The sequence below is a fragment of the Pyxicephalus adspersus genome, chromosome 2 (assembly GCF_032062135.1).
Source record: "Pyxicephalus adspersus chromosome 2, UCB_Pads_2.0, whole genome shotgun sequence".
Classification (NCBI taxonomy): domain Eukaryota; kingdom Metazoa; phylum Chordata; class Amphibia; order Anura; family Pyxicephalidae; genus Pyxicephalus; species Pyxicephalus adspersus.
The window spans coordinates 160,079,988-160,105,538 of NC_092859.1; the positions used below are offsets into that span (position 1 = coordinate 160,079,988).

Here is a 25,551-nt window from a genome sequence, read left to right on the forward strand (position 1 = left end):
ACTCTGCATGACATGTTGTACATACTCCTCATTTCTGCATTCTGTATGTTATGTTGTACATACTCTTGACTCCTGCATTCCACATACCATGATATACATAATCCCAATTTCTCCTACACACTCATAAACCCTGAACTGTGTACACAATGTTGCAGATACTCTTAATTCCTGCACTCTATACAGCATATTGTACAATCTCTTCACTCCTGCACTTTGTAAACCATATTTACTCCTCCAATCTGTGCACCATGTTGTATGTTATCCTACTCTGTATTCCATGTTATGTGTAATTCTAAACCCCACTCTGTACACCACAATATACCCCTGCACTCTGTACACTATGCTGTGCATAATCCCGACTCCTGCACTCTGCAAGTACTTTACATAGAACTGACTTCTGTACTCTATAAACCATGTTACACATAATCCTGACCCCTAAAGTCTATATGCCAAATTGTACTCCTGACCCCTGCACTCTGTACACCACATTATACATACTTCTTATTTCATTGTGTATGCCATGTTACACATACTCTGACTCCGGTACTCTCTTCACTGTGCTGTACACTCTCCTGATTCCTGCACGCTATTTTATATCTCACATACTAATGACTTCTGTACTCTGTACACCATGTTCTACATAACCCTGATTTCTGCTCTTTAAAAGTAATGCAGCTCAAACTCCTGACTCCTGCACTCTGCAGTTTTGTTCTGTGGTAATATCTCTCCATTATATAAGGTTTTAGAGTAACAAAGAATTAGGTAGTAAACAAATTTCCATGAGGAAGGTGAGGTTGACAATGTAACTGGTCTGTGCTATATCCATGCAGGACACCGCTGCACACTTACCTTCCTTTCATTCCCCACTGGTCCGTCCAACTTCTAAATGTTGCCTTGAGCAGCAAAGCTTCTGTGCTAGCCATTGATTGGAAGTACCTGATTTAGAGGTAAAGAGGGACAGCCATGTAAAGGGTTACAAATCAAAAAATATCAGTCATACTTTTCAGGGGTACAAAGAGACACAGTACATGTACTCTATGGTGCACAGTCCTTAACAGGGCAGTGCCAGGGACAAACTCTGCATTGACAGATCTCCCGAGCAACAGATCACTTCAGTGCAGACCTAAGTAACCAAACCTTCAGTGACAGAACCCTCGTGCAGACCCCCAGTGTGACCTCAATGACAAACCCCTAGTGTAGACCTCAGGGCAGACCCCTCAGTGTAGACATAAATATTAACCCCTCCAGTGACAAGCCCCCAGTGCAGAGCTTAGGAACAGACACCCAATGTGACCTCAACAACAGACCCCCAGTGAAAGACTCCCAGTGCAGACCCCTCAGTGCACACCTAAGCATTGGGCCCTACAGTGACAAGCCCCTAGTGCAGAGCTTAGGAACAGACTCCCAGTGACAGAACCCCAGAACAGAATTTAGTAACAGACCCCCAGTGCAGATTCCAGGGAAAGACTACCTGTGACAGACCCTTCATGCAGACATGTCCCCAGTGGTCAGCAGAAAACCTTCTCTGAAGTTCTGTGTCCCCGCTGTTTCTTTCTCCATGATTCCTTTCCAACCAGGACGATATTAAGTCTGTTGAGTACATGAACTTCAAGTAGTCCCGACCTGCAGACCTATATTCTAGTGTTCCTCTGCTTGGTTGCAGGAAATCATCCGGACCCACAGGACATCGGAAATACTTTGTAAGCCCAGGACAGTCCTGCATAACCCAGGGTGGTTGGGAAATATGGGGGGTTATAATCTATTGCCCTACACAGACACAGCACAGGTTCACTTTATGGGTACTCCAATCCTGATTACCTCCATGGTGTTCATCTGTTTCCATGGCAGCACCGGAAATGTGCCCATAGAGTTAGATATAAGAAGCACAAATCATCTCAGGGAGATAGACAAATAGACCAGAGCTCCAATATTCCTATCAATATATCAGCGGGGCAATACTGCCCACAATGATGGCATGGTGTAAATTTTGCTTTATTATAAAAAAACTTTTAGTAAATCTGCCCTCAAGCCTTTCTAGGATACAATTGTATCAGCCCCTCTCCTGGACTGAAATTCATTAATTTCAATGCTTCTAAAAATGTACATTAGAAGCTGCAACAAGTCAGAGAGAGCGCCTCATTTCCTGGCTGGAGGCCGTCCATCATATTCTAGCCCCTCCCTCCTCGGCCTGACTGTTCCTGGCCCCGCCCCTTTCATTTACTGCATTTCAGTCCTTTATTTAGGAATGCTCAGCATCACATGTGGGTGTTACATAGGGTGCTCTGCATGCAAAACATCCTGCCTAGAAATGCCAACCCTTACATACCATCACCCACCCATCAGGACATTGTAATACATAAATATTCTCCTATGAACCGGCCCATAGCCTGTATCGGTGTGAGAGCAGAGTGCTGAGATGTTTTCAGGAAGCTACGTACAACACCCAGACCCTCCCACCAGACATGACCTGCATGGCATAGAGAAGGAAAGTGACCCAGTGATAAATCTCAAATAATAAACCAATGAAAACTGAAAGGTTTTAATTAAAAAAAGTAATTAGCATGTTGGTGGTGGGGGGGGGGGGGGGGTGAATGGGACCAGGAAATAAAATTTTCAGATTGGACAAAACGTAGCATGTGATAAAAGCAATTGATTGGTGATCCAAATGGAGGAAAAACCACAAAATGTTTCTAGGAGTACAGCGGTTGCTGTGTGTTTGATGCAGTTATAAATAATCTACAATGTATGTCCTGAATCGCATGGCGCGGTGATCCCTTCTGTCCTCCATACAAGTCAATGTGAATGTAACTGGACCCCAATACAAGAAGGGACCCCCAGTACACTGATGGCCCCCTCATTATAATGAGAGCTCCATTTCCTCTATTTCTCATCTCCTTATCATTTCCAACATTTATGCTTCCCAACAGCGACCAATCATCTTCCAGCTCTCATCCTGGAGTCCTGATAGATAAAATGCGTATTCTGATTGGTGGATGTAATGAACGTGACGAATATTCTGTATCATACTTTTCAAACTCTGCTGATTTCACACAATTCCAGATCTCAGCAATCATCAGATCCCTGGCTGATCTTGTAGCTGAGTGCGGAGGACTCCAGATGGAGCTGTGCTCACACAGACCAATAAATAACCTCAGATTCACCGCTCATTGCACCATTCCTGGGATTCATTACAAAGCTCTCTGTATCCTCCAGTAACTGATGGATAATTAGCAAACACAGTGGCAGCACCCACAGAATGCTGATGTAACGTTATCCAAACATAGGAATTCAGTGGGCAGGTTCTATATTACAGACATGCGATGAATCTCCTGCATGAAATAAAATAGATGCACCACCTGATCACAATCTTCTTTAGAAAATGAGATTGGTTTGGGAACAGTGAACGCCCATGCACATGTGCAGCTTATTATGGATGTACTCCCATGCACATGTGCAGCTCATTATGGATGAACTCCCATGCACATGTGCAGCTCATTATGGATGAACTCCCATGCACATGTGCAACTTATTATGGATGAAGTCCCATGCACATAAGCAGCTCATTATGGATGAACACCCATGCACATGTGCAGCTTATTATGGATGAACTCCCATGCACATGTGCAGCTTATTATGGATGTACTCCCATGCACATGTGCAGCTTATTATGGATGAAGTCCCATGCACATGTGCAGCTCATTATGGATGTACTCCCATGCACATAAGCAGCTTATTATGCATGTACTGCCATGCACATGTGCAGCTTATTATGGATGTACGCCCATGCACATGTGCAGCTCATTATGGATGAACTCCCATGCACATGTGCAGCTTATTATGGATGTACTCCCATGCACATGTGCAGCTCATTATGGATGAACACGTTTGCATGTGTCAGAGTTCTGTTCTCCTGGGCCATGTTACCAAGGAGGCCGAAGGTCTCAAACCCGGGGAACAACTGGGAGAAGATGGGGCAGAAGTGAGGGGTGATGGGTTTTGCTCCACTTTGAAGTGTAAGTAAAGCCAAATTGTTTTTTGTTTTGGATCCTAATAGCCCTGACTTGGGCATACAGCAAATATGTTTTCAACCCCTGGTAAGGTCTATACCCCCACTCCTGGAATCATTCACCCTGTATTCTGATCTCCATTATAAATTGTATAGGGAATTCCTATGGGTGGGGTTAAGGATGCAATATAAGAGGTTCAATTCACAGATCTGACAATCATAAGAATCCTTATTATCACAAATGTGATCAACTGGGACCAATGAGATTTAAAAATGAAATTCAGATGGCTAAATATTAGGATCCTCATGCTTGTGTTAGAGCTGCCAGAACTGAGCCTATTGTTGAATATTGGAGGATCCATGGAATCATGGGGATGGAGGGGACAGCATGCTGATAGGAGGAGAGATGATTTCTTTTAGCACCCTGGGATGCGGCAGCCTCAGACCCGATCCTCAGAATTATATGGAAGAACCCCTGCGATATGAGGAGCAGGGAACTTTTTTTTCTGATTCCAACCTTCTAAAAAAGAATTATTATTATTACACAGTATTTATATAGCACTGACATATTACTGGGTACTGTACAAAGTCCATAGTCATGTGACTAGCTGTCCCTCGAAGAACTCACAATCTTATGTTCCCCTCATAGTCATACGTCATTATCATAGTCTAAGGCCAATTTTGCCAAAAGACCAAAAAGTTAGGTTATAATGGCATGTTTTTGGAATGTGGGAGGAAACCTACACAAACATGGGGAGAACCTGCAAACTCCATGCAGATTCCAACCTGGGACCCAGCGCTGGAAAGACCGGAGTGCTAACCACTGAGCCACCATGCTGCCCAAGACTGTTGTGTAGACCAGGAAGTAATGCCCAGGAGGGCAACTGACCAGGAACAGTCAGGACTGAGGTCCATGGATTCACTTTTGTTGACATTGGACTGACTTTGGTCCTTCTGATTCACAATGAATATATCTGGCAGTATTCATGAGATGAGGAGGATGAACTCCAGCTGGAGCCATTGTGGTGCAGCTGGCCGGAGATATGGCAGCACGAGGTGGTGCAGGGATAAAGATCCGGATCTTGTAGGTAATGGCTGTAGATGGTTGGTGATCCATAAACATTGACGATGCATGAAGATAGACTGCATGATGAACATAGCAGAGTATTATTTGGAGATTCACTTTACAATACAAGGAGGAATATGTCATTCACCCCAGGCTGGTAATATCACTGTGACATGTAGATTCCAATACCAGAACTCTGACCACAGGACCGGAGCAGGAGGGAAATTAATAAAAGCAGAGCTGTATTTATGTGTGTCAGAGCCCCATGGCAAAATCCTTAAAGGGGCCCATTATTTCCAAATCTGAGACATAGAAGCAATCTTCCTTGTCATGCAGAATGCTGAACCTTCTCATAGTTCTTGTATTAGTGCCACCTACAGAGGGCTCCTGGTCTCCTGTACTTCGGGGCCCCATAGCCATTATATGATCTGTTATGGTTTGCCCTTGGAAGGTAAGTAGTCAGTGCCGGGGAGGGGTCGGGTACACTGAATCTTTTATGATGTTCATGTAAAGCTGGGCCGGGTTTCTATTTATTGGTAGAGTTACATATATGACCCTCTGTACCCAATCAGCCCCCTCTGTTAGGATCAGCTCCTGAAGCTAGTGATTCCGCAATCCAATCCAGCAATCTCTGACCGGAATATATGGAGCATCGATCCATGGTGAGACCCAAAGGACAAATATTGATCAGTGACCAATATCAGCAATTTTAGGGCCCTTTGTAGGGTGTGATGACGCCTTGTCCAGATATTATAGACAGAAGAGATGAGCTGCTCAGGGGTTCTTGGCTTCCTGCTGGTTCACTGAATGACACGATCTGTCGGTGACACACCAAATCACCAAGAGAGCAGCCCAAGTTCATGTCTATCTCACATTTTGAGGGTTTTGTTCTGCATGTTAATCACCAGAAGACCTCGATGTTGAGCGACACAATATTGAGATCTTTATAAGATCAGAACTTGAATGCATTGTGCACAAAGAAATACAAATAGACGGGAACTATAAAGGACATGCATTGTAGTCTCAGTGATAGGACTCTGGGTCACCAATGTGCAGAGCTTGTGGGGTACTTTGCCATAATGCATTGCCTGATATTTAAATCCTCGCCAATAGGGGGGGCTGTGATAAAACTTTGATGTTCCCAGGAAAAGAGTGGCTGTTAAGGAGGGCACGTGGGTATACCAAGGTGAGGACCAGGCAGTGGTATATAGCGACCCCATGCTATACATTGCGTTATGAAGTGCAGTATGGTCGGCTATATTAGGAGAAGCCTAGGGGGCTGCCCTTGCTGACCTCTTTATAACCATTTCAGTTTTCTGGCTGTCATAGTCTGTAATACTCTCTAGGTCACTGACCGAGAACATGCATGCAGCAAGTAAAGGTATAGTGAAGCTGGAAAAGTTGATTTGCATTGACTCGAGGGGCCTGATTACAAGACTATTATAGGAGAACCAGGCTGATCCAGCAAACCTGGAATAGATCTAGTCCAGGATCCAAATAATAGCAAATGATTTTTAAATATTCATTCCAGGTTTGCTGGATCACCCATGTTCTCTCATGTCTTGGAGAGCTTTAATAAATCAGTCCTGATGTATTGAAGCTGCTGGATCAGTATGACAATCAAGCAGTTGGCTTTTTCAGTAAGACAGGAAAGCAATGGCACCTCTGTCTCTGAGTAAGGGTTTCAATTAAAAGACATTTCCGGTGTGATAAATAGTTGCTCCCCCCAATGGCCACTCCGGTTCCTCCTGAGGACCCCTCGGAATTGCCGGAAAAACCAGTGGCAATGAAAATATACTGTTGTAATTTATATTAGTATAGCACCGGTAAGCTGAAAAGCATCTGAAATGAATGTCCAACCGATCCATCATAGGTACATAGCCAATTAGGTTGAAAAAAGTCCTAGGGCCATCAAGTTCCACCACTAGAGAAATAAACATATCACAGATATAAAACCCTATGGACATAGCTGACCTAAAGGATGGCAAAACAAACTCTTATGAACCACGGGTTCAAACTACTCCAACAGGGGAAAAAATTTACTCCTGATTCCCCCTAGACAGTATGAAGCATGCATGTTGTTACCCCCAAGTACATAATTTTACATTTATCTATATTAAATGTCATTTGCCACTTGGCTGCCCTCTGGATGTAATCTTTAAGCCAGTTCTCTATCCATTTACAGATTGACTTTTCTAAACCTATTGACCCTAACTTACATATTACCCGTCTGTGGGGTACAGTGTCACATGCTTTAGCAAAGTCCAAGTACACTATATCTACTGCTACTCCACTGTCTACCTGTTTACTTACTTCCTCATAAAAAGAGAGTAAATTTGTTTGACAACTTCTGTCTTTCTTGAAGCCATGCTGACTATCACTTATAATATTATTTTCTAGCAGAAACTCCTCTATGTGGTTCTTTATCAAACTCTCTAAGACCTTTCCAACTATGGACATTACACTAACCGGTCTGTAGTTACCTGGTAATGACTTTGCTCCCTTTTTGAAGATAGGAACCACATTGGCCTTACGCCAATCCATGGGTACCTGGCCAGTGCCTAAAGAGTCTCTAAAAATTAGAAATAATGGTTTTGTAATAACTGAACTCAGCTCTTTGAGGACACTGACAGGGCACCGTGTCCTTATCTACATCTACAATAATATTCCATATCTCCCACCTGTCCCTGATTTGGGGGGGGCTGCTCTTCTGTCATATCCAAATCTCTCTTCCCCCCTCCTCATCAGCTGTCCCTTTTGGTTGTTTTTTCCTTCTTTATAAAGCTAATCCCTCTAAATTATTTCATTTCTTATTTCGAAAAAGTGAATATAAAGGAAATGTAGAATTGCCAACTTTGGGCCTAAAAAATGTCTCCCCCCATCTCCAGATATTTAGAGTTTTGGTATTCTTGGGTTACTTCAAATTTCATATCCATCATCAATAATGTATCATCAAATGTTATCACAAATAAGGGGCATCAACCCGCAAATCCTTCTAATAAATCCTTATCAGTGACAAGTCATTTGCTGCCCTTACATCTGATAGACCCCTCTGAGCGGTGCCACCAGGTGCACACAGAATGTCCTCCCTCCAGCATGCAGAGCTGCACCAATGAACCTCACCACAATGCAGAGATCTGATTGGTCCTCGACTCACCTGCACACATTTTCTACACATTTTTGGTGCTATTCATTCACACACATAGGAGGTCAAGGAACGCTCTTTGGCTGCCAGCGTGCCATTTATTCCTCGCAGTTCTTTTGTCAGATATATCAAATATCAGAAGTATTTACAAAGCGTTTCCATAGATGCGCCTGAACCGGAAAACAATGCATTCAAAACGCACAACGCATTCCTCCTGTTTATGACAAAAGTAAATAGGTCTTTAAAAACAAAAGAGCACAAAGAACCCACAATTATGTGCACGCACCCCTGAGAGGGCTCTTTATGTTTCTTCTAGCTTTTGAGTTGAGCTTTTGAGTTGAAAAGATGGATTTTTTTAATTTGAGAAAGGCGTTACCGGATCAGATGAATGTATCGCATAAACATTGTCTTAGATCGCAGTACAAAAAGGTGAACATTCCACGAAGGAAGCCTGGACTAAGGGAATGTGGTGGCTGCCATAACTACTGATGCCCAGCCGCTGGTCTGGGTTTTTTTTCCGACCTCCAATTGGTATGAGGATCAGGAATTGTGACTTCCCTCCCATGACATAAATACAAATCCTTGGGTAGGTAAAATAGCTCCCATAAGAGAGTATTTATTTATCTGTATTATTCTGCCCCAATACATTTTATAGAAGGCATCAGATGCCCACCCATTGCCAGACTTCCATATATTCCCCTATACATTCCCCTATATATTCCCCTATACATTCCCCTATATATTCCCCTATACATTGCAATGATTCACACCAATGTCAGGCTTGGGACTCCCCCTCTTACCCCCCATGAGACTGTGGTTGGCAATTATTCGTTCAGCCAATAAGCATTGCATTATGCATGTGGGGTGGTCAGGGGTCACGTGTTCCCCAAACCTGGAAGTACTTGTTACCCCTGGATGGTGCCGGAGAGTTTGTACACTTTGTACTGTAGACTGTCAGCTCTTCAGCTCACAATGTCTGCAGATAGGGAAGAGAGTTTTTAGATAAAAAAATTTAGGTAAAAGACTGATCCCTGCCACTCCCCCAAACTGTCCTCCCGCTCCATAATAAAAAAATCAATATGTAAGCAATGACCAACAAGAGATTTTTCAAAACTTCATTCTCCATAAACTCCGATTACATTTTCTAGCAGTGAAAATATTTCCCCATATGAAGGGTCTGCGATCTAACAGCAGAATAGTTCCCCCAAAACAGGGGCAGTTGGGGGTATGAAGAGGGACAGTCCCTCCAAATCCGGGGCAGGCAGGGGGTATGAAGAGGGACAGTCCCTCCAAATCAGGGGCAGGAGGGACAGTCCCTCCAAATCCGGGGCAGGCGGGGGGTATGAAGAGGGACAGTCCCTCCAAATCCGGGGCAGGCGGGGGGTATGAAGAGGGACAGTACCTCCAAATCGGGGGCAGTTCGAGTGTGCAGAAATGACAGTTGGGTTGCATGTTAAGTTGCGCTGCACGCAGTAGTGTCAGTGATAAAACGGGAACGTTCATTTGTGATCTCTCATAGTGTTTTGAAATTTAAATGTTTGATACCAGCTCATTGTAACCTCATCTTTATTATCCTACAATGGGGTTATTTTGAGTTTTTGTGCACAAAGTTATTTATTCACATTAAATATTTGGATAATTAATGTGCAGCTACCTTCATTCAATTCTACGGGGTCTCTGCTTATATTCTAAAAATATGTTTGGGGGGATTAAAGTCATCTTCCGACCTAAAACATGAATTTTAAATATTTTTTTAAGATATAAAAATGGAAAATTTCCTTGTTAAACAAAACTGAGCTAAAACTAGAAATAGTTTTGAGCAGGTTATTGCAGAGGAAGAACATGCATTCTGCAATAAAATAAACTTACCTGCCTGATCGCATTTTTGAAATTACACTCACCCCTCCTTGCTCTTGCGCAGGCACGTCCATATTCACCTCATCCTCCTCTGGGTTGCAGAACTTTGGCCATTTTGCTTTGCCAGGCCGGACTGATGTACACAGGAGTTAATTCATTCCAGGATACCCAGCACTGGACACTGACCTGCGTATTAAAGATCATGAACAGGTAGCTGAATATGTTTTATTGCATCACTTCTCACCTGTCAGGACATCGCCAGTCCCGTCTGCAATAATAAGCCTGATTAATTAAAGCTCTTTAAGGCTGGAGAGGATACACTTTTATCAGTGAAGCTGGGTGATCCAGCAAACCTGGAATGGATTTCTTAAAAGTCATTTGCTACCGTATTTGTTAGCAATGTTTTCAATGCTGGACCAGATCCATTCCAGGTTTGCAGGATCACCCAGCTTCACTGATAAAAGTGTATCCTCTCCAGCCTTAAAGAGCTTTAATAAATCAGACCCAATGAGTCAGGCTACTCACAATTTATTTATCATATACGTTTAGTTCCCCTTTAATGCATTTGGTTTATGTAATAAATCTCCACCGTTTAATTCAATGTGAGAACTTGGACAATACAGCAGCCAGGTAGCTGGCATTTTCATGGGAGATTAGCAATGGTAGCCCCATATATTTCATGACAACAGCAGAGACAAATTACAGAAACCTCAAAAACTCTTCAAAAAAGTCACTTTTTAGGATGCAGAAAAGTCCATCTAGAGTCTGCTTATAGTATTCATATTGTGGGGCAGATTTACAGATATTGGAGCAGAATGAAGCAATTGCCCCCATTATTTATTCCGTATAAGCAGGACTGCCAGGAATGACTGTGGCTGCTTGCATGCTTTCTGCAGCGTAAAGGTACAAGTGACCTTTATTTGGTATCTCTGCAGTTGTCCTGTTAAAGGTCAGCTTCAGCTGTCACTGGAAGGGTAAGACTATTTTTGGTTCTCTCTCCCCCCTTTCTGCTCCTGCTATTGGACACTTTTTCCTGCTTCCTGATTGGATACTGTAATAGAAGTCTCCCCCGGGGTATATGAGACTGATGTGCTAAGAGTGACTAGGGGCCATTTCAGGGACCAGGACATCCAAGCGACTACACCGCACATTTGTCATTCAATAGGCTAAACTTCATTAGCCACAATGCCTCACCGCCTGGTAATTGTCCGACATGGAGAAAGCTCCTGGAACCAGGAGAACCGCTTCTGTGGTTGGTTCGATGCTGACTTAAGTGAGAAAGGAAGAGAAGAGGCTAAAAAAGGAGCTCAGGCTATCAAAGAAGCAAAAATGGAGTTTGACGTGTGCCATACATCAGTTTTGAAGAGGGCTGTGCGTACCTTGTGGTATATACTGGAAGGCACAGACCAGATGTGGCTGCCAGTCTACAGATCCTGGAGGCTTAATGAGCGCCATTATGGGGGATTGACCGGACTCAACAAAGCAGAGACAGCAGAAAAGCATGGAGAGGAACAGGTGAAGATCTGGAGAAGATCCTTTGACATCCCTCCACCACCAATGGGAGAAGACCACCCATACTACAAGCTCATCACCAAGGTAAGACTCCGCACTCACATGTGTCTACATTATGGGCCTGGAAAGGATATATTTTCATTAGTGAAACTGGGTGATCCAGCAAACCTGGAATGGATTTCCTAAAAATGATTTGCTAATTGTTCTCAAATGTTTTTAAACCTGGACCTGATCCCTTCCGGGTTTGCTGGATCATCCAGCTTCACTGATGAAATCTTTTCCAGCCTTGGAGAGCTTTAATAAATCAGGTCCTATAAGAGAACTTCCAACCATTGATTACTTTTTTATTAGATACAAAGAATTTTTCATGGCTCTGGTTACAAGTAAGAAATAAAAGGGCCGCACAGCAAGATTTTCAATGCCAGTTAATGTAATTCTTAATCTATTGGGAGTGCACATGGAGACTTTCCCTGCAGTCACACCTGACACTTCCTGATGTATTCTAGCTACTATTTATAAAATTTATACAAATTGCCCCTCAATAATGGGCCGGGCACTGAGACCGGGAATATTCTAGGATATGAGGAGTCTTTAGATGATTCAACTTGCCTGCGTAAATCCAAAATGGAACCATCGTGTTTGACCAGACCGACCTGCTCGGCCCCTTCCATAATACAAGCAGTATTCTGCATATCTCACTTCTTCTAATATGGGGAACAATCTAGCCAATTACATTTTGGGGTTTAATGATTACAGAGGCATCACTCCGGAGACAGACCAAGAAGACAAATTACAGGGTAAACACGCACTCAAAATATATCAATCAAAAGTTCTTTAGAAGCCAGTTAAATATTTTCTGACTTAAAGAAGCAATTAGCTTAAATCACAACTGCTTAGGATTTTTAGTTTTTTGATGTTTTCCCATTAGGCAACAACCCCTCATTTAGCTTTTGGGAGCGATAAGGGCTTCTGTGAGTATGAAGAGGCTGTTATTAGCACAGACAAACCATTGACTGCCGCACATAAATGCAAAGCCAATTAAAAGCTGCATTTCCTTGGAATGGAATTCTTGGAGTCATAAATAAAAAGGCCATTAACAAGTATCTGCTGGATGAAAAGTTGATTCGTCTGTACCACAAAGTTACACAAGGAGGCTGATTTATTTATCATTTTAAAATGTAATTTACATTCTGTGATTTTTGTTTTGTGGAAGGTTTGTACAGTTTGTATCAGTTGATCTGTTCTCATTAGGAAATGTTTAGTTATATTGACTGTCATGGAGTAAGCATCTAACTGCAATACGTTTTATGGACCTAATAATAGCTAACAGCTTGGTGTCATGAAGTTCAGAGGGTCAATAGCTCAAACCTGCTTAGATTTCACTGCCCTTCACCTCTTCTGGGTGGTAAAATCCTTCAAGGTGCCAATGATGCTTGGGTTCAATGTGAATCCTATAGCTGGCCATACACAGATAGGACGTTCTGTACCCCGGACTAATCTGCAACAGAAATGGATGATGGACATCAGGGGACAACAAAAACAATTGTTCTACTCAGGTTATCTGAAGATAAATACCTCCAGCAGTGCACAATGCTTTCTATATAATATACAGATACTGCTGGACAATAATTAAAACTTATAAGTGAAGCAGGACTGTGGCCTTTCAATCTCCATGAGGTCCTAGCTTCTACTCCAACAGAAACTGTTGGCCTCATTCTTGTAAATAGAATCTTGTAAAATTGTACAAGCTCCCAATGTATGGAATTATGATGGCATCATGTCATATCTAGATTTACACTTCATAGTGTTACAATGATATCAATGATACAGGTACCCCAATACTCCTACACAGTATTATTTGATCCTTGGGGTTCCTTTCTAGCTCTGTGCTTCTCATTATAAAGATGATGGTGTGCCATGGTTTAAGGTTGGGCACAAGACCAAATCAGCTTTTGGCTATGTTCAGACTGGTGGGGACGCTGCGGCATAATAACTGCTTCTTCACACGGCTGAATCGCTACCTTGGGGAGATGCTACCTGTAGAGTCCACCCATAGCAGCCCAACAGGGAACAAATGGGAGTAGCAATACTGCTCACCCGCTGTCAAATCTGCAAATGTTGGATATTAAAGAACCAGCGCTGTGCACAGCTGAGAGGTCAACAAGATGCCAGCCGCCAGAAACCGCACAGGAACGCCCGAAGGGTAGAAATATTCACATCCCCTTCCCACTCACATTTTGGGGTTCTTCTAAGTCTCCAGCCAGGTATTGATTATGATGATACACATGTGCAGTACAACAATAAGCATGAGCAGCAGATACAATATATAAAGACCACCTCGACCAGAGAAATATATATAATGGGTACAGCAGATATAGTGGTAGTCACTGCTGTTGAATTTTTATAAATTCTTTAAACTCCAAACTCCTACAAACTCCAAGTATTGAATATAGATCATCACACGGGGGAATGATGCTGGCCACATTTATTAAAGCACAGAAATTATTTTCCTTTAGTTTGCAGCATTAGAAAATGAAAAGGAGAACCTGAAAGTCTGCAGAATTTTGTCCCAATAGAAAATAATCTGATCAGCCGCTTATTTCTCATCATTGCATTTGGTTATAACTGTTTTCATGAAAATAATGGCAATGTCTGGATTCTCCCCTCAGGACCGGCGCTATGCTGACCTCAGTTCATCAGAGCTGCCATCTTGTGAGAGTCTGAAGGACACCATTGCTCGCGCTCTGCCCTACTGGAATGATGTGATTGCCCCCCAGATCCGGGCTGGCAAACGCGTGCTGATTGCAGCTCAAGGCAACAGCTTGAGAGGCATCGTCAAACATCTGGAAGGTGAGAAGGATATTTATTATTCTAATATTCTATATATATTGTATTCTATATTATTAAAATATTCAGTCAATGCTTCCTGACTGGACAGCACACATCATTCACCGAGATACAATTATCCTGATATCCCCTGGACTGGAATTAACATTTTTCCAAAAGTGAACTCACAGCGGCCCATTTATAAAAGAATTGGAGAACACAATTTGTTCTTTACTTTGATATAAGAAACTAAATATACATTTTTATAAAAGAAAAGGTTTAATCTATTAGGTCAATTAGGCTTCTTATGGTGGAGCATGGAGGCACCAGAATTACCCTAAACTGACAATTAGAAGCTTTATTCACTTAAACATAGTACTCATTGCCGTGTTTCCCAGCCTTATATATATTTGTTGGGCAGAGGGTACATTTTACTGAAAAGGAACCTATATGAAATAAAATTTACTGAAAAACCTAAAATAGGTTTCTTTAGTTTTATTCCCACTATGGCAATGCTCTGCCTTTTGGCAAACACGATGTTCATTGGTGTGTTATGCATTAAAGCTTTGCTGCACACCCCACCTGAATGCTGGGAAGTTCATTGCTGTGTGTTGTGCTGCAGTGACCATTGCAGGCTGCTATAAAAACAAATGAAGTGCACAAATGCGTGTGATGTGTGTTGTGTTAACATATGGGTTTGCACATTGGGACTTGTATGTTAACACAACATTACCATAACATTTTAATGGAAACAGACTCTTACCCAGCAATATGCTTGGAAGTCAATGTCTGATGTACAGATTGAGAGTAAAGTAAGAATCTGAATATAACACAATATTGTGATTTTCATATGTTAAAGTACAACAAATATAATACAACTCCAAGCATTCACATACTTATTATACACTACAGGTTCTCTTCAAACTTCAGTACAGACATGACAAATGCAAACATACAAAATCATGACAAAGACACCGGCAAGGTCCACGCTTAGCACCTAAAGATATATGAAATAATGATTATATGTGCACACTCAGCATTTGTATGTGAAGCCACTTTTTTGCTTTGAAGGACGAATATAAATAGTTGACCTTGTTGGGCTGTGACAACCTCTTGGGTTCCAGTTTTAGGTGTCTCGCTAGGTCAGACCCCGCACTCCCCCTCTCAGCTGGCTGGTTCAGTCACTCCAACCTTTTCACAATGACCTCTCAGTGACATTTCACCCAACACTTGGAATGCTATAAGGGTTAGAATTAAGGATATGTAACCATCTGCCATGCTGAATGTGCTCCTTTCCCATCCAAAAATCTCGTCACTGCTTTTATCTGTTCATCAATTTGATTTCACCCACTGACATTTCTTTTCTAAATCTGGAGCCCTAATTAAAAATAATATTAGATATTCCTGCAGTGCCAGTCTCCCTTCCTGTTATAGAGGGACAACATTCACCTCCTTCACTGTCGCCCTGTTATTTGGGTGTCTGATGGAGGCCGTGGCATTTCTGCACACATTACCTGGTACACAAGTTGGACCAATGTTGTCACCATCACTGGAGTGCATAGAGAGGAGGCGGCTGCAAGAAGGTTGGGGGGATCAGCTGGTCTAGGCAACAACGGATAAAACAAAAGGAATTATTATAAAAATGACAGTTGCTTGGGATATTCTGTGTGTTGGGAAATGTAGATCACCAACACTCTGCAAATGATATTCAGGTATCATCAATGTGGAAAAAAACAACATTTTGGTCCCATTCTCAATGGACAATAGGACAACCATGACAGAAGAAATCCTCAAACACTTAAATACACCAAATCCAGACACTAAATTTAGACCCCCCCCCCCCCATTGGCCATCATTTACCCCAATTATTCAGTTACATGTTTTCTCCACTTTAGGTGGTCCAGAATGCTAAGAGAGAATCCGCCGCCTTCAGCCAATCCCCTTGGCACCCCATGCTGTGATTTTATTGTACAGAACCATAAAACCCTGAAATCATTAGATATTGCTGCGTTGGTGCATCTTGGGGTAAAAACGTTCTGTTCCCTGGCATGTTTTGTGCTTTCTCCTGAAATAACTTCCATTACCATTTTTGCTGGTCACCTTGTCCATAAAATGTGATCATCTGCATCTCTGCGCCAATATAGTGTGCCCAGACCAGCTGTGCATGGCGTGCTAATAGTTATGTCGTGTCTATCATTACAAACCTCGAGATTCCATATCTCCAAATGGAGAATACTAAACTGCCCCATAGAGATAACTGCCCCATAGAGATAACATAGAGTCCCCGCACAGCCCTGGCTATTCACTACCTGTGATGATTTTTGTTTCAGCCAATAATGAATTTTGCCCACTTACTCACTGACAGCAGGTGAAAGTAGTTTTTAGGATAACAGCTGAACAAACCGCTTTGAAAAGAACTCGATAGAAAATTTGGAAATTCCATCACACAGCCAGCTGAACAGCTGCTTGGAATCTTCTTAGGGTGAGCTCACATGGGTTCTGTTCCTTCGGCATGTTTATTGCTACCGGGAAGAACATCGCCATTACACATCTGTTTATATGGCAATGACGGGCTTCCACTAATAAACACAAAAACAAGTTTTTCAGTAAACAGGACAAAGTAGAAAACACAGAACTCATGGTGGTCAGAATTCATTTGTTCTTCTCCAGCTGATTGGTTGCTGTGACTTATTGCACCTTAAAAGATTCTGCAGTTTCAGGCATGTGAGTGGATGTGTGCAGCTGCAACCCTCAGTTTTGGCCCCTGGTCATCATATGTTCAGGTCATTGGGCATGATGAAGAATCTCTGACAAATACTCCTAATGCAATGTGGGAATTGGCTAGGTCAAGTTGGATCAGAATCATTTTTCAGGTCAGGTTCTGCCATGCTGGGACTTGTTTGCTATTACATTAGCATTTCCAGCATGCAAACTTGGCTTGGGTTCAGGTTAAGAAAATTAGAAAAGGAAGAAGTCTCTAACCACCTCCTAAAACCTGGCAGCAGTGTCTCTTACAGTCTCCTGCATCATTCAGTTCAAGCTGGAGAAACGCTGAAGCCTTGGGGGTTCCACAGTAACATCAGTAACGCTGAAATATGTAACACCACAAGGCGCCTGCACTTATACTGCTGTTACCCATTAGGCTCAGCTTTGTTAGTTTTGCCAAGAAAAGCAATTCAATTTTTTTCCTATAGCATAGAGAAGGATAAGATCCTCTGCCAAGTTTTAATGGCTGTCTGTGTCCCCATTGATGAGATTCATTTTTTTAAGTTTGTAGAACATATGGAAGAGGAAACCTAATATTGGAGATTTGACCCCAGGACAATAGTTGTGTTTACAGATGGAATGTCTGTTCTGGGGGTAATGGTCCAAGGGGGATTTCCTCTAACTTTCTGTTGTGTTTCTAGGAAAAGTGCAGGGAAATTTTCCCGATTGGACAACAAAAAAATTAATTGGCAGGGGGTTAACCCTTCCTTTATCTATCCAAAAAAAAAAGTCTTTGAGGAGAGAGTCGGTCAGTCTATGGTTTCACCAGCTACGGAGATTATGGGAAAGAGTTCACACAAAACAGCTTTATCCTTTTGGATGCAGTTATAGTTGTAGCCGATTCCTCACTTAACATTTCTAAATGATAAAAGACAGTTTTATCATCTCTTTTACTACAATTCATAGAATCCGCCAGCGGCTGCGTCTGATGGGTTCTTCCTTAAAACGCTGCAGTTCCCCAAAAGCCACCAATCTGGTCATCAGTTCTTCAGTGCTGGAATGGGAGCAGCCAATCCTTCCAGTGGTCATAATTCTTCCAGGTGACGCCAGCATTGGTACCGCACCTAATACAATCAGCGGCAATGTGGGGGGGCAGTAAGACCAATCACCACAATGGGACCAGACAGCGAGGAAGATCACAGGAGCGGGGGTAAGTATAATTAGGTGTTTGCATAAACAAGCCAAAGACTATTGATAAGCAGGAAAATATTTTTTATATTGTCTTTAAACTTTTAAAATATATTAAACCAGGTCATGGTTACTATAAGAAAATAATAAAGGGAGTAAATTAGGATTTTTATCTTCCCCTAAGTTTATGATTATAATAGCGTTATTATTTTTATTATTATAATAATAATAATAATAGTAATATACAGGATTTAAATAGTGCCAACATATTATGCAGTGCTGTAGAAGAGCTTACAATCTAGGAGGTGGGGAAAGCTCTTCAGCTTATCACCAAGTGGGTTCTTCTGCTTTCCTTGTCTCTGGTGGCCATGCGTCATCTGTCAACATGCAATTCATTGTTTGCTGCCACTCCACCAATGCACCGGTCCATATAAAATACAAATAACAGATATCAGCAAGTATTTTAGCTCTGCAGACACATTGGTGATGCAGCAAACCTGAAATGGATCTGGTCCAGCACTGAAAACATTTGCCAAATAATAGCAAAGGGTTTTTAGAAATCCATTCCAGGTTTGCTGGATTACCCAGGTTCTCTAGTCGTGAAGAACTTTAATAAATCAGACCCATATTAGTTTTGAAAGTATCTTTACCCAGTTTGGGGGTGCTTGAAATAAATGTACCCATGCCAAGTCGTAATGAGATCAGCTGGGGCACAATGGGGGTGCTCTGCAAACAGTGGCCCTTTTATAATGGTGAGAAGATTAATAAAGTTGGAAGCACTAAAAGAACATTCTCTGGGTTGTATCAAAGCAAATGCCAATATATTTATGTCTGATAATATTTGGACAGAGCCCAACTCTACAATTCTAACATTTTCTTTGGAGTTTTTAATTCATGTTATAGATTCACATCACAAATTTGGAGGAATTGCAGTTCAAGGGTTTAATTGAAGCACCTTAGGCCCGAGGGCCACATGTGGGAGTTGCATCAAATGGCCCGGCTGCCCCCAATCTCCTAGGGCCCGTCATTGGTCCCCTTTGGTTGCTGATTTGTGACACAATAAATACGGCTCTGGACACCCATAGGGCACAAATCTGAATGGACAGAAGTGCAGCATTGTGATTTATTGCAGAGCTGTATTACAGTGACAGAAATAAATGTTTATTGTTGCAAGAATTGCATGAGTTTTGTATTCCTAATGTTTAGATTTGTCTTGTTTGTTGTTCTGTAATATTTCACGGCTCCTAAAATATATTTTCTAATTTGAACACTGAAAAAATGCTTTTTAAAAAAAATGTTTCACTTGTTTAAATTTCCCATACCTGGCCTGACCTCCACAGACCTTTCTTACCCCTGGAATCATTCTGAAGGTCATACTGTTACTATTCCATAATCACACCAATTCTAGAAGTCCAGCTGGGTATAAATATCTGGGTCTCTGCATCCTCTCTCCCCGCCACCTCGTGTTTTGTTATAGTATTGTAGAACCCAGCTGCAATATGACAGTGTAATCACTTCATCACACACCTTACACTCATCACATTATTCCTATGGCTATAGAGCGTTGCACTGCTGCAGCACAACGTCTTCTTAAAGGAGATTTCCCTCTTTAATCCACAAGTGAATCTTTCATTCAGAACCTCTTGCATAAATATATATATTATTCACATTGTGTGATAAGTCCAAGCAAGGCTCAAAGACAATAATGGGGAAAGAATGAGCATGTGCCCTCACTGATGGCATTGGGTGCCATATGCATGCTTTGGTGCCAACCCCAATTACCCCTGGCTACAAGTGTTTACCCAACCCTTGCTCCCCTTGGGTAAGTGGTTTTATCCATAGTTATCTGGGGTTAGGGCCCACCGCATGTGTCATTACCATAGTGTAAGGGCAATATTTACGGAAAGCCAATTACCCTAACTGCATGTTTTTGGAATGTGGGAGGAAAGCGGAGTACCTGGAGGAAACCCACACAGACACGGGGAGAACCTACAAACTCCATGCAGATAATGTCCTGGCCGAGATTCCAACCTGGGACCTGCAAAGGACAGAGTGCTAACCACTGAGCCACTGTGCTGCCCATAGATATATAGATATCTCCCTAATGACCATGGATGACAATGTGTTTGCTGAGTTATAGATGAATCTTTGGGCAGCTGGGACCTCTCAATATTACCAACACAATATTTTGAGCTTTCCTTGATTCTTATACCAGACTAAACGTTTCTATGTAAACTAAAGAGTACCAATATTACCAATAGCCGAGTACGATTCTCATCTCTTCTAAGAAGTCTTAGGTGATCTTTGTACCAGGGGCATCTCTTGTATCCTGAGCTCTGTACGGTTGACATGTATAGATGTATGAGAGTAATATAGGTGGTTTACTGATAATAAATATATATCTTGCAATTTCTTCATCAAACTTTCTATTAAATTTTGATGTAACAATTTATTACATCAGATATTTTATTGTACCCAACTTTCTCTATATATCAGGTTCCTAAAAACGAACACAAAGTCTACTTTCCTCAAACGTGTTCATGATTCCGCACAAATAATTTTAAAAATATTATGGCTACACCAGCTTACCTACTATAATATTCAGTATTTAGCCAGGGACTTGTGTGTCATCCTCATCTTTGCATCATAACAAGAAGGTTCATAGCAGAGTTTATTCTTTGTCTATATGAGAAGAGTGAAATGAGAACCTGCACAATCAGAAGCAAAAATAAATGTCAGCTCCCATAGTCTGTCCTGATGAGGTCTCTATATTATTTAATACGTAAGAGAAGTCCTTGCCCCAGTCAGATGACCCCCTGATGGTGCTTATAGAACGCATAATAACCTTGAGTGGTTCTGTAAGTGCAAAGTCTGCCCAGAAACTGACGCATTTTACTTCCTGTATTCTGCAGTATTTCAGATGAATGGAATCGATATGACGTTGGGCTCTGGGCATGTTGGGGTTGTGTTGGGAAATTATTGTTGGTAAATGTTGTTTGCTCCGAGGGTAGAGAAGACACCAAATCAATAGAAAGTGATGAACTCTTTCATAAAACGTCATACAAGCACTCCAACCTAAAATCATTGCTGTAGATAACATTTCTAAAAGAACACCTGCAGCAAGTGACACCACCCCCAGAAACACTTCAACCCTTAATATGAGATGTCTAAGCCTGGAAGGAATGGATTTTGTGGTTGTGAAAATGTAATTAGGCTTTGAAATGACTGCTTGGACTGTCACCTTTCCAGATTAACAATTCTTCATCCAACTCAGATGAGTTATCACCAAACAGCTTTAGTTACAACCCAATTTCAACCCAATTTTTAAACTTTAGATGTGATTTATAATCAGTGTGGAAAGTTACGGCTGACACGGGAAGAGATGAAAGAAAGCAGCAAGAATGTGGATCTCCCCCCCCATCCATAACGTTCACATTCACACGGCCTCCATACCTGGACACATACTTATTATTCACTTTCCCTGCAATCACGTAGTGTAGCTGTGTGTACAATCTGATCTCAGGTCTCACCGCACATGAAGAGTAGCCGGAAGTCTTCTACCTGCTGGATGAAGTTATAAATATAAAATAGTTTTATGCAATATTTAACTTTCACAATTGTTTTCTAATCTAAGTTTGTAAGTTTCTAAGCGTGGAAAAGCATCACTTTTTATATAAAATAAATAAGTAATAAAATAATCCAAAGCAACAAGAGTTCAGCCTTCACCTAATTCTGTACCTGGCAGGTAGGCTCTCTGGTGAAGGCATCAAAATGTAGATTGAGGTGCAGATATAGAATACAAATGACATGTTTATGTGAGAATAGAATTGCTATACATGACTTCTGTTAATTAAGACGAAATGTGAGTGGCTGCTGGACAGTGCACCAACATTTACATTACTGTTGTATTTGTCAGTCTTTTATTTGCAACCCCTATTTAATGTACAGCACTACGTATTATGTTGGCGCTATATAAATACTGATTAATAATAATATAAATAATAATAATCACCCCTAAATAAAGAGGTAAAATCTTGTTTAAAGTGTTGCATACAGAAGGCAGCTCTGTGTCTGATGTCCCAGAATCTACGAGTGTTTAAGGTGAAATAGGAAGTAGTTTCAGCAAGTTCTATAGATTGTATAGAAAGAAGCGGGATGATTTCTAGAAGCACACAATATACCTGGGGAATAAAGTAAAGATAACACAGACTGCTGATCCAGGGAACATCCAATTGCCTCACAGGATTAGGAAGGATTTTTTTCCCATGTTTTTCCCTTCCTCTGGATCAGCTATGTCTTATAGGGTTTTACATCTGGGATATGTTTATTCCCCCAGTGGGTGAACTTGATGGACTTTTATGTCTTTTTTTTAACCTACGATGTAATGTTATCAAATCTCCATCATATTTCCATCTCTCTTTGTGCAGGAATGTCTGATGCTGCCATCATGGAGCTGAATCTCCCCACTGGAATCCCCATTGTGTATGAGCTGGATGACAATTTGAAACCTCTTAAGCCCATGTCCTTCCTCGGGGATGAGGAGACTGTGAAGAAGGCCATGGAGGCTGTGGCTGCCCAGGGCAAAGTTAAGAAATAGAAGCCACGTGAAGCCCATGGAGACAACAATGTGGACGTTTTGGTGAAAAACCATATGCTGTTACTGATCATAAAATCGTATCTTATTGATGTAATTACTTTATACTCCTATCACTTCTTCGGTCTTAATCTGACTGATACCAGTCTAGTTGTAAGAGGAGTTTGTGATCACTTGGAATCCACATTTGGTTCTCTCAATGCCCCTATTATAAATGTTTGATCACCTCCAGTCCAAATGAGAACAAAAGATAGGAGAAGAAGACCCTAAATTAATATCTAAGCCTATTAGACTCAACAAAGCCTGGCAACACATCACAGCCCAGCAATTTCCGATTTTTCTGTCCACCCTTTCACACACAGGCCCTCATGAGCACCTAAGGAAAGAACAAACCTATGGGGAACAATCAGGATCCTTTTATTCTCAGTTCTATGCTAGTAATGTAAAGAAAAGGCATTTAATTAGCAGACCTTCACAATCATAAGACCCCATTGCCATCCGCCCCTCATAGCTGAGATTATTCTCATTGCCCCACATAAGCATTTTCCTATTTTGAACAAATGATTTTATCTGTAATCAGCCATCTTATTTAGATTTCTTTTTCAATAATTATTTACTGAACATCCTTGCAAAACCACCGTCCAAAATGTTTTATATTCAGAACATTTTGTCATATTTTTTAAAAGTCCTTGACAAATCCACAAATATGTTCTTGTACCTAAATAAAGAAATGCTAAGCTCGGGCGTATTGTTTTGTGCTGTAGTTGCTGATACCACAGTGTTTTCACCAGAAATGTACTAGGTGATCTGTTGGACCAACATCAGACAAATTAGTCCGGCAAGGTCGCCTGATGAAACATGTTGTCCTCCATATTACTTCCTGGGGTATAAAGGGAACATTGGATCAAGGTGCCTGCAAGCCATCAATCCCCATTCCAGCCACGGTAATACTGAACGGGTGATATTTACTCTTCCTGATTGTCTTTTTCTGTCCAAGCATTCTTCAGGAAAGAGTCAATCAGCCAGATTGGATTTTTAATAATGATTGATGCCAAAAAAATCCAGAACTGGGAATGATTGTATGGCAAAAGCATGAGAATTTCTCCGATGTAAATACGTATACTTGTACAACAATCCAACTTTAGTACTGACTGGTAATCTGCTAGATGTCTTGTACAGCTGAGAAAATATGATTTATAATGCGTCCTACCAGGACTATAAGGATTATGATCTTTGGGTTTATGGAAACCTAAACCAACAATTCAATCAGCCAGAGACAAGAACATGGTGGACACATGTGCAGTAGCTATGTATTGTGATGTAACGAGATGTCTTGCAGTAAGAATGTAAACTATGTCTAACTTTAAAGCAACCTTGTCACTACAGAAAAGTTTTATAGGAAGCCATAACTGAAAAAAAGCCAGAACTGTATGTACCGATCCCTAGAAATAAACTGATCCACACTGGCACTGGAATTATTATTTTATGTACAATGCTGCGTAATATGCTGGCGCTATATAAATCCTGTTTATTAATAATTATAATAATCATAATATCAACAATAATAATATTAATAATTATTATTATTATTATTATTAATAATAAACAGGGTTTATATAGCGCAAACATATTACCCAGCGCTGTACATTAAATAGGGGTTCCAAATGACAGACAGATACAGACAGTGACACAGGAGGAGGGGAGGACCCTGCCCTGAAGAGCTTACAATCTACGACAGAGGTCAGCAAACTCGGGCATTTTAGGCAGATACGGCCAGGTCGGTAGTTTTTTCCAGCCTAACGCCCCCTGGCCGATCCTGCCTAACACCGGAACAAACTACTGGAGCCAGGGCAGCCGGAGCTCTGGAGCCGCATGCAGCTCTTGGGCCTCCTCTTGCTGTGGCTCCCTTCTTCCCTATGTTCCCTATTTACCTAAGGAACATTCCCTCCCCTCCGCAATGCATCCGATGGCGAGAGATTTCCCTTCAGGGGGCGTTCCTAGTGGGGGGCGGAGCCATTAGGGCGGGACTCAGAGAGCGTGCCGTCAAGTGTGCTCCTGCCCACCCCATAAATGGCCTGGTGGCCAAAAAGATTGCGGACCTCTGATCTAGGAGATGGTATCACACAATAGGAGGGGGATATGAAATTGTGGGTGACTAGTGAGGGTTAGGAGACAGAAGAAGACGGGTAGGTGAGGTTGAAGCGTTGGGTTTTAGGGGCTCTTTAAAAGGAGCAGAAGGTAGGAGATGGCCGAATAGGATGAGGAAGACCATTCCAGAGAGTCGGGGCAGCTCTTAGTGTGTGTATCTCCTGGGTCGCACAAAGCCCTCTCAGGTCCCTCCTGCTGATCTCTATGTCACTAATTTATTCCATAATGGGTGGAAGGTAGAGAGAGGAACCAGTAACCTCGGAGATTGACACTCCTGGAGGTGAGGATTTCCTTTGGATAAATATATATTATTTTTTATTATTATTAATAAACAATATTTATATAGTGCCAACATATTACACAGCGCTGTACATTAAATGGGCTTTAAAGCTTTTTCTATAGAGTCAGGGTCATTCTAAGGTATCTACAGAAATTAGAGAACATTCGTCGAATCCAACTGTTTACGGCTTACAAAGGATCATTGTTGGCACTTCCACAACCCT

General features: G+C 41.7%; 1 protein-coding gene and 1 long non-coding RNA gene across 4 annotated transcripts in view; one reads left to right on the forward strand and one right to left on the reverse strand.

Annotated features, from left to right (window-relative positions):
- LOC140324813 (uncharacterized) overlaps window positions 1-13,084 on the reverse strand; it is a 47,377-nt gene extending 34,293 nt beyond the window's left edge. For all 3 annotated transcript variants that reach the window (XR_011919573.1, XR_011919574.1, XR_011919572.1), the window contains exons 1-3: window positions 12,955-13,084; window positions 10,119-10,260; window positions 850-936 (exon numbers count right to left, since the gene is read on the reverse strand). This is a non-coding gene — a long non-coding RNA (uncharacterized lncRNA). The remainder of the gene's footprint in view (window positions 1-849; window positions 937-10,118; window positions 10,261-12,954) is intronic.
- On the forward strand, window positions 11,168-23,644 carry PGAM2 (phosphoglycerate mutase 2). The gene is made up of 3 exons (XM_072402930.1): window positions 11,168-11,670; window positions 14,256-14,436; window positions 22,734-23,644. The coding sequence occupies exons 1-3, from the start codon at window positions 11,260-11,262 to the stop codon at window positions 22,901-22,903; spliced, it is 762 nt and encodes a 253-aa protein (XP_072259031.1). The 5' UTR covers window positions 11,168-11,259; the 3' UTR covers window positions 22,904-23,644.
- Window positions 23,645-25,551: the final 1,907 nt, after the last annotated feature.

Coding starts and splice junctions, on each gene's coding strand:
- PGAM2 (XM_072402930.1), top strand. CDS start 11,260: ATGCCTCACCGCCTGGTAATTGTCCGACATGGAGAAAGCTCCTGGAAC. Junction 11,671..14,255: donor ACTACAAGCTCATCACCAAG/GTAAGACTCCGC, acceptor TTCTCCCCTCAG/GACCGGCGCTATGCTGACCT. Junction 14,437..22,733: donor CATCGTCAAACATCTGGAAG/GTGAGAAGGATA, acceptor CTCTTTGTGCAG/GAATGTCTGATGCTGCCATC.